The 10,285-nt window shown below is 47.1% G+C and overlaps 1 protein-coding gene across 1 annotated transcript; it reads right to left on the bottom strand.

Moving 5' to 3' along the window:
• Positions 1–236: 236 nt before the first annotated feature.
• LOC125711330 (splicing factor U2AF 65 kDa subunit-like) lies at positions 237–9,439 on the bottom strand. Its single transcript, XM_048980132.1, has 10 exons — positions 9,308–9,439; positions 7,168–7,342; positions 6,717–6,820; positions 6,317–6,468; positions 5,850–5,966; positions 5,624–5,762; positions 4,312–4,391; positions 1,249–1,371; positions 1,071–1,157; positions 237–884 (listed from the first exon to the last, which is right to left on the bottom strand). The coding sequence occupies exons 1-10, from the start codon at positions 9,354–9,356 to the stop codon at positions 507–509; spliced, it is 1,404 nt and encodes a 467-aa protein (XP_048836089.1). The 5' UTR covers positions 9,357–9,439; the 3' UTR covers positions 237–506.
• Positions 9,440–10,285: the final 846 nt, after the last annotated feature.

The following is a 10,285-nucleotide window of genomic DNA, read 5'->3' as shown; positions in this document are numbered from 1 at the left end:
CGTCTATCTGAGCCAATCAGATTGTCCGTCGTCTATCTGAGCCAATCAGATTGTCCGTCGTCTATCTGAGCCAATCAGATTGTCCGTCGTCTATCTGAGCCAATCAGATTGTCCGTCGTCTATCTGAGCCAATCAGATTGTCCGTCGTCTATCTGAGCCAATCAGATTGTCCGTCGTCTATCTGAGCCAATCAGATTGTCCGTCGTCTATCTGAGCCAATCAGATTGTCCGTCGTCTATCTGAACCAATCAGATTGTCCGTCGTCTATCTGAACCAATCAGATTGTCCGTCGTCTATCTGAACCAATCAGATTGTCCGTCGTCTATCTGAACCAATCAGATTGTCCGTCGTCTATCTGAACCAATCAGATTGTCCGTCGTCTATCTGAACCAATCAGATTGTCCGTCGTCTATCTGAACCAATCAGATTGTCCGTCGTCTATCTGAACCAATCAGATTGTCCGTCGTCTATCTGAACCAATCAGATTGTCTGTCTATCTGAACCAATCAGATTGTTTTTCTTACACAAAAAATTATTCCGTTTTCAAAACACTTTTGTGCAAGAAATGCTCCCATGAGCCTGTGTTTAGTGCCTACAGAGGTCTTCTTTTTGCCACTGGTACAGGAGAGTACGGGTCCCACCTTGCCACAGCCAGGCACCTCCACGCCATCGACGGGCCGCGGAATCTCGATGGAGCGCACGTTGCCGTACTTGCAACACTCCTCCCGGATGTCCTCCAGGATCTCCTCGTAGTCCTCGTCGTCCACCAGCTCCTCGGGCATGACCATGTTGAGGAGGCACAGCACCTCCGTGGGCATGCCGGAGCTCTGCAGCCGCTGCAGCCCTGGAACCTGCAGCGTCACCGGCGTCTCGATGATGGCCGTCTGTCCCGGGGGGCGACAAGAGTGTCAGATACCCCCTGATCGTCCAATCGTCTCGAGTAACAGCGAGAAATTTACATGGACCCAAATAAACCCAAGAAATAGGGGCATTAAGCTTCCTGGGAGGCACCCAGGAACCAAGTTGGGTTTAGGACATCAGAAAGGCGGCAGCCGAGGGCAAATACTCACAGCGTTGGCATTCTTAGCCCCCACGCTTGCCCGCTGGACGATGAGCTTCTTGTCTCCGAGCTGCATGCCATTGAGTCCAGCCACGGCCTGCGGGATGCATCCCACACAAGCGTCAGCAATTCCATCCGGAAGCCCCGAGTCACCCCAGACCTTCCAGCTGCTGCCCCACCTCACGCACCTGGTCAGTGGCACTGATGTCCACGTATTCACAGAAAGCATAACCCTTAGACAGTGACGTGGCACTGTCCTTCACAAGGTTGAAGGCCTTAAGAGGTCCGAACGACGTCAAGAGTTCCTTCACCTGGGCAAGAGGAGGAGACGCGGGGGGGCGATTAGCCCGACAGTCCAGGCACGGCGCCTCGCTAGAAATGCTAATCTTAACTGTGGGAGAAGCAGCATGTTAAACTTTGCAAAACGACATGAGGAAACAGTGAAGACATCAGGAAAATGGCTTTATGACAAGTGGCTCGACATTACGGTGCAACACTAGAGCTCAAAGCCCCCTGTGCCCTTTCTGCATGACTTACTTACTGGGAGCGTACAAAAGTAACTATTTTGATTCTTGTCAATGAATGATAACACAGATTCCCCCCCCCCATCCTACAGCATATACAACACAACTGAATTCCTAATCAAGTTCTCTGATAATTCCAACTACGAATTTTGAAATATGGACCGAGTTGCATCTGATTTTAAGGGCCACAATAATTAAGCTAGATGGTATATAAAAAAAAAACTAAATAAAAACAGCTAATTATATGTTAAGTGTTCCATGTATACAATGTGGAGGGGGGGGGGGCGACTCGGCAGAACACAAACCCAGCCGAATCACTGACTTCCTGTTCTTAAAACCAAGAACCACATTGGTGCAGTTAATTAGAGGGACAAAGCCTACAGGAGATAAACTCACAGGTAAAGCTAAGAGCCGCCACAGGGTCCTGCTAAAGGGGCCACGGCTTGAAGCCAAACAGGACGAAATAGCTCTGCTAACATCATTCCTCACTTATTCTACAGGAATCTACTGTAAAGCCGCATTAACCACTGACTTCAGAAAGGAGTCACCTGGGACACTGGCAGCCACAAGAGGGCGCTACCTCCTACCTTCTCTTAGGGGCAAAAAAAAAAAAAAATCAAATTTATACCCTGTGATCAGCATAATAAGTCTCTCCCCAGCCTTCAACCCCCAAAAAAAGGACCCCATATGCTTAAGAGCACTCCAGGACAGAGCCCCCCCACAGGGGCAGGCCGTCGACAGGGAGGATATCCGTGCGAGGGACGGAATGTCTTACTTGCCTTGTGTTACATGTTGGCATGGCAGCAGTAGGTCAGTACTACTGAACAAATTATGAGCGAAGACTTAACGATCTTACAGGCCCCTAGCTGGGGACAAAGTGGGGAACAAAAATGAAAGAGCTGTAAGTATCAAAGCGGTAGCAGGGACTGCAAAAAAAATGTAAACACCAGGATACAAGCAGCGGTTTCCATTTCACCTGTCTATGGCACATTTACTGGCTTTGACGTGAAATACATTAACAGTTCTGCTGGATTCAAACTCTCTCCCCCCAGTGCTGCTTTGGTACAGCCTTCCTCTTGACTTGGATTACATGTGACTCACACTGGATAAGAAAGATTACGATGACAATCCGAAAAGGAGGAAAAAAATCAAAGAAAAACAAACTGACTGCACTTCTCACTTACCTTTCACTGAAACCGCGATCACTATCTTGTGGGCTGAGTCTTGCCATTTTTAACAGTTTAGGCTAAAGTGAGTGGGACACCGGAGCTCAAAATGTTACAATGCAGGGGTGGACGCAAAACGTTTTGCGATTAACTTTTGCAAAATAAATAGGTAAACTATTAAATGCCTGTATGGATTATGTCTATAATGGGCCGATTTCAGTGGGGTGGCGATATAGGAAGAAAAAAAAAAAATCATAAAAGATGCTAATGAGAAGTAGAAAATGTCTAAAATGTGACCCTTTCAACACTTTCAGAGTAAGACGACCTCATCTGTGCATGTTGTTATGGTAATATTATCCATCACTGACGTCATAACAGAATAGGGCATGGGGCACGATGTGAAAACTCCAGTGAAGCTGATAATCGTTCACCGGGAAAAAGGTCCGAAGTATTTTCTGCCTTTCGAGCGACACAGCAATGTAGGGAACGATTCTTCCGCAGCTCCCCATCGCTGTTAACGGGATGTGAAGTCATCGTTCTCAGTGTGCGGACATGGACGTGAGACACGGCACGTCTGCGAATACTGAAGCGTTTGGGGACTTGGTCGATCTCCCCCACATTTCAAGCACAGTCTATGGTAGTGTTTCCCAGCCCAGTCCTCGGGGGTACCCCCCCGGTCAGTCCACGTTTTTGCTTCCTCTCAGCACACCTGTACCAGGTATTCGGTGTTCCTGATTGGCTGGGAGCTAGGAGGGAGCGAAAATGTGGACAGTCGGCGGTTCCCCGAGGACTGGGATTGGGCAAACACAGGTGTACGGCAATGTGGAGGTATTCGTCAGTTAGGTGACGCGCAGATGACTCGATTTTAAATTTTCATGCAGCAAAACGACGCGGCTGATTCATCCGACTAACACTCAGCAATTAACCCGATATACAAATATTCCAGGGTACCCAGCAACAGGCAGCACAGGGACTGGCTACGTGACTGGTTTGGCAAGCCGCCAGCTGTAAGGCACGTTTCCCAAAGCCTTTGTTGCTAATAAGGTTATTTGCTAACAACATTAGATAACAACTGAATGGTTCCAACTATGCAAGTCGATAACATGAGGTTTTGGGAAACGTACCTTTTACATTAGCGGGGTCTCAATATCTTCATAATTTACAGCTGGATAAACAATGAGCGTAATGTAACTGTCAACTCATTACCTACATGTCTAATAAATGTTTAATAAATCCCATGAATATCTTTAAAAAAAAAAAAAAAACCTCAAATGTGCGGCTATTTTCAGCAGCTAGCTTTAAACATGATGCTGACATTTGACCCCCCAGTATCTTGTAATGAATTTTAAGCGGTGAGGTAACTTTGACAGGCTTTCTTTTCCTACTAATCAGTTACACAGAGACGAGTGTTTATTTTATGTATGTATGTGCGTGCGCGTGCGTGCGTGCGTGCGTGTGCGTGTGTGTGCATGCCTGCTTGAGTTCCACGTGCAGCAGTGGGACAGAAACACAGGAGGGTTGTGGGTCGGCTCCCCGGCGACAGAGACTGAGGGCGGGGTACCTGATCGTCACTGAGATAGTTGGGCAGGCCTCCGACAAAGAGCTTGTGTGGCGAGTCTGGAACCACGGTGGAGACGACCCCTGCAGACAGAGCGGCACGGCGCCCAAAGCCGGCCGATCACAGCAAACCGTCAACATGCCGGATAATGACCACGAGCAAACGGCGCGAGTGAAATAAGCCAACTTCAAATCAGTATGACGTCGTTATCTCCTATATAATATCAGATAAATGTAACTCCAGCAAAAAAATACCTAAATACTGGGGCAGTTTGACGACTGTTTTTTGTCTCTCCCATCTTGCTCTCCATGGGAGATGCTGACACATGCAGCACCAGTCAAAAGTATGGACACACCTGCTCTTAATGCATTTGTCTCTATTTTAGCTGTTATTCACCTTATAGTAAAAGGCCTTTGGGCATGGAAGTTATGCATATGAAGTACTGCAAAGACAAAATTTTTGTCTCTTCAAAATAGGAGCCATTGGCTTCGATGACAGCATTGCGGACTCAACCAGCTAACATATGTACCCACCTGGACCGTTTCTCCAACAGTCCTCGAGTTTCCACAAGTTCTGCGCGCAAGCTGGCTACCTTACTCTTACTCTCATCCAACTGATCCCAAACCAGCTCTATAGAGTTTAGGTTGGGGGGCTGTGGGGACCATCTCTTTCCTAGTTCACAAGGTAATAAGCTACTTGCATAACCTTCAAGGTGGGCTTTGGGTCATTATCTTGCTGAAAAACAAGTCATTTTCAGTAGGTGTGTCCAGAATTTTTAACTAGAATAGGAGCCAGCAACCCTAGAACAATTTGGGGGTTAGGGTCCTTGCTCAAGGGCCCAGTGGTGAAATCACTCTGCCAACCCTGGTATTTGAACCAGCAACCTTCTTTTCATGGGCAAACATCACAGAGCCACACAACACCCCTATGTTAACAGTAAGAAGTGAGTGACTGAGCTGTGTGTGTGTGTGTGTGGCTCAGCTGGTTAGGATGCCAGCGTTATCATCAGAAGATCACTGGTTCACATCACTGGTGATCACACCACTGGGCCGGCGAGTTTGCTCTAGGGACAGGCTGACCCTGATTTCTCAAAAAAAAAAAAAAAAAAAAACATTCTTCACTTTGGATAAAACTGTCTGCTAAATATTTACAACATTAAGTAAATAAAAGTGAAAGTCTCCCTCTTTATATGACAAGACATCCGCAGCTTGCGAAGGACAGTCAGTCCGTAACGAGTACAAAAAACTGGCCTTGCCGATCGGCTCTTCAAAGGTAAATAAAGATTAAGGTTATGACGGCGACAAGCAAAACGGACCTGGTACGTGGAAGGCGGGCTGCTCTGAGATGCCAGGCAGGGGGCGATAGTCGTGGGGCCGCCTGATTTTTAACGACTGACCCTGGAAAATGATGCCGTCGAAGGCCATTGCCTGCGTGGTCTCATCCACGGACCGAAACTAGGGCAGAACGAAGAACGTCGTTAATCAGGGAAGGCTGCGGTCTCCGCCTGGACACAGCAGCCATTAGGCAGGAAAGACTCTTACTTCAAGGAAGGCAAAGTTCTTGTCCTGGTTTATCTGAACAGCGAGGACGGGATTGGTGGGACCTTGACATAAGCCAGCCAATCGCATCTGGGTATTGAAGAAATCCGCCATGGCCTCCTAAAAAGACAGGCAGACACACTGAATGAAGACAGGCAGACGTCTGAAGACATCAAAACAGGCAAACGAGAAAAAAAATGACTGACAAGTCTAGTACATTTATCTATTTATTTTGCGGACACTTTCATCCAAAGCAACATACATTTCATTGAAGAAGCAGGACCAGACAGTTCCTAGAGCAAATAGTGCTTAAGGGCTGCGCTCGGGGGCCCAATGGTGAAATCACTCTGCTGCCCAAGGGATTTGAACCAACAACCTTCTTGTGACCGGCTCAGTGTCCTAACTCACTGAGCTACACATGACACCAGTATGCATGACAGAAGGCAACGCGGGACTTTGCCTGGACTCACCTCCGTCAGGCCGAAGGGGATGTTGCCGACATAAAGCCGCCTGGCCTGCCGGGTCATCTGGCTGCCGACCATCGGCACCTGGGTGGGCGTCACTGCCACGCCGCTGGTGGTGGATGTTGCCAGTAAAGCTATCGTGGGGATCTGCCCTGCAGCTGTGGGGAGGAGAAAGGGCTTCAAGACCCCAACCAGGGACGGCCAGAACATCCGGATCGTCGCCTTCATTTGCTTCTAACCCCTAGGTTTAAGCTCTCTTCACACTGTCTGAAATCATCCCAAGTGTTATTCCCTCTTTGACCAGCAGGGGGGAGGAGGGCACTCCAGAATAAATGCTTTCATTGCAACCAATATACCATAACCTTGCAATACTGAACTAGCACACATGGAAGCGTCGCATCCAAACCTTGCATTGCCTTGTACTGCATGGGGGTGATGTGCTCGAATCCCGGAGGGGGAACATCCCAGTACTTGTATGTCCTTTTCTTACGGCTTCTCCGAGGAGAGTAGCTGCCCAAACACAAAACAGAAGGTTGTTTTCCCCAAACAATACAGTGTAAACACTCAGAATCTGGCAAAAACAAACAGATGGCAGAATGTTTACATTTAACTTTGGATCGCAGGCAGTTTAAGGTCATGAGGGTGTGACCATGCGCCACTTTTTAGGCTGGCTTTGAGGTCCCATCGCTATGGCGGGGGCTACTTATAAACGCCAGTTAAAATTTAATATGGGTACAGTCCCCCTTCCCACCACGAAGAAACCAATTGGTTGATTGTGAAAGAAACTTGTTAAGAGGCCTCAAACCATGCTAGATATCAGCTTCAGTGCCTGTAACCGGGACCGTGAGGGGGGGTACCTGTGCTTCTTGTGCTCGCGTGAGCTGCTCCGTCGGTCACGACCCTTGCGGTCGCGGCTGCTGCTGCGCTTCTCGTGACTCCGCCCCCTGGAGTCCTTGCTCCAGCGGCGGTGCTTCTCGCCACGGCTCAGAGACCGGCTGCGGCTACGCTTCTTGTGTCGCTCCTTCTCCCGCTCTGGGGGACGACACCGTGGTACCAGTGAGACGGTGGGCGGAGCGACATGACTGCCCCCCTACCATCCATTTCGATAAATCCAAGATGTGTAACTCAGAGGGATTATGAATGTGTGTCCGGATGGTTGTGGGTTTGAAGCCCATGAGTCACAGAGTAATCATATTACCAACTTCCCTGGGGTGCTGGATGCTGACTGACCCAGCGCTATGCCTTAAAAGTCACTTACGGAGACCAAGATGTGGTACGGGGTCTAACTCCGCAGTTTCCTCACCAGAATGAAGCACCTCCATTCAATTCACATATTCAATCACACCCTCCTGAAACAAACACACCCATCTCTCAATGGCTAATAATTTCAAGGGCACAAGGACATCCCCTTGAATGTCAGTCTGTTGTGAAACAATAAAAACATAACCAGACTAATTAATGATATAGGAGCACAGTGGTGAGTACAGTTGCCTCACGCCTCCGAGTCTGGAGGCCTGAATTTTGCCTCTGCTCTCTGTATGGGGAATTTGCCTGGAATAGGCTCCAGGGGAGCCTGACTAAGATAACTGGTTGGACGATGGATGGGTAATTAATATCGTTTCAATCTGACAGACAGCACTTTATTAAACTAGCAATAAAATATCACCTTTCTATCCCAGCAGGTCCTTCATATAGAAGCTTAAATAAATCCCTGAAGGTGCAGTTTTCAGTGAAGCATTTAAACGCAGGTGCTGCTCGAGGAATCAGCTTCATGCATCAGTTATAACAGCGTTACGGTAATGCACCGCTGCAAAAGTACAGACACGGAGCGGCCAATGCATCTTACGTAAATCGGTAATAACCAATTACCGCAATCGCAGGCATAGTCAGAGCGCAGATATGAATGACTGGAACTGCTAGTTTATCAAACACGGCGGCACTTAGTGCTCGTCTAGCCGAATCAGGTCGTTTCGAATGACATTTTAGTGATTTAGTGATAAGGAGCTGATATGACAAGATTGCCATTTGATAGGTACATAAATCAATCCTACTTTCGACTCCGTTGTAACGCATGTTGTATATTTCAGTTGCGTTAGTATGGCTTAAGTTTATTCAGTTTACTGGATTCTCTGCACTTTAATGAAGTTATATGTGTATTGTTATATAACTGTACATCATTGTTAGTTACTGCTATCCGCTGTAAAGGTAGATACAGGTGCAAGACTTTGCAATAACGACCTAAAAGCAGTTGTTATGATTCCAGGGAACGCGGCTGATTTTTAGAGTCTATACATCATGAAGAAACGGCGATCGTGTGAGAAAGACTTATTCTGTACGGATGACAGGGCCAGCATTTCGGACCCAAGGGAAAGGCTATTGTGCATCGGAAAGAGACAAAATCATATCATTATATAGAAAACTCGTCGTAGTATTTAAAAACCAAGTAACTAACACTGTTATTAAGTGCGGACTTTAAATCAAGTGGTCGCGGTCGTTTTTATTTGCATAAAACTTTAAACGTGATCTTGAAAATATAACGCTTGCAACAAACATCCATGCATAGTGTGTTACTGCGAATGAAAATACGCGGGTCGCAATTTATGATCCAAGTGTATAATGGTAAATAATTAAATAAATAAAACCGCAGGCTTTCACATCGAGTGCACCCCAATAACGTTTCATTGAAATGTCCATGTTATGTACGCCGGGCACTGATGGATGCAGGCCTAGCGATCTCTATAACAATGCCAAGCAAAGAATGTCACTGATTTACCAAAGCGGTCAGTTTTCGGGGATCCTGCGGCAGCTGGGAGAAGAAGAATCGGGCAGGTTTCAGAATCGGCGAGCGCTCGGATAAAAGGCACCGATTTCCCAGCCGCGCTTTTCTTTTCGGAACCAGCAGAAGTGCCCTCCGCACCATCCTCGGCGCTAGGACACGCCGGCCACTTTATTACCCTAAAACAGGGAGCATACACCGATCTTCAAAGCCAAACTTACCTTGCCGATTTTCGCTTAACTGCTTCTCAAACTCATCGAAATCGGACATTTTTCAGTCCGTACTAAAGACGTATTGCAAAATAAGCAGAGGTCCAACAGTAGGCCTTTGAATGGGCTACAGGCTGCATTGGGTTCTGCTGCTTTTTCTTCCGAGTCGCCTGCCCCTCCTCCCCCGAAGTCATCGGCTCTTCCTCGGTTGTATCACACACAGGTTCGGAAACATTCGATGCGCATTACCGTCCCCTCCTGCACTGGAGGGTTAAGGACAACGTGATTATATCGAACCAAAATTGAAATGTGCAAGTTGACTTTCCTAGTTATACGTCTTCATTTTTATTCTGGGTTTAACAACCATGAGTTTATGACGTATTTTACATGATTAGTTGGCGACTGGACCTTATTGTTTATATCTCTTATTAAGGATCCATCCATCCATACATCAATTATCAAAACCACACACTTACAATCCGAGTCTAGTTTCATATGCTGCGCTGCTGAGCGACCCGCAGAATATTATGCATGAGTACAAGTCACAAGCCCCGTTTCCACTAACACGGGGCCGGTTCTAGCTTGGTGCCTTTTGAGACCGAGGCAAAAAGATGCAGACTCTCCCCGTCGGGGAATCGAACCCCGGTCTCCCGCGTGACAGGCGGGGATACTCACCACTATACTAACGAGGAGATGTACGCGCACTACTTTTACATCTTCAAGATAAACAGCGGATGACTACTAACATTTGCGAGTAATCAATGACTGAGCTTCATGTCATGACCATGGTGCTCAAGAGAAGAAAAAATACATAATGTACGTCCACTGATACCAGAACAACCATATAGCTTTATACTAAGACGATGATTAAACGGAAAATTCCTTTACAAAACACTGCCACAAAATCATAGTTTCGCAATATTACATCGTGCAACGGGACACAGTGTAAGTACGTGAAGTCGGTAATTAAATCAAGAAAAAAAAGTGAGA

The sequence above is a fragment of the Brienomyrus brachyistius genome, chromosome 17 (genome assembly GCF_023856365.1).
Source record: "Brienomyrus brachyistius isolate T26 chromosome 17, BBRACH_0.4, whole genome shotgun sequence".
Classification (NCBI taxonomy): Eukaryota; Metazoa; Chordata; class Actinopteri; order Osteoglossiformes; family Mormyridae; genus Brienomyrus; species Brienomyrus brachyistius.
Note: the sequence above shows the minus strand (reverse complement) of the source record. Positions and strands in the feature narration are given on the sequence as shown.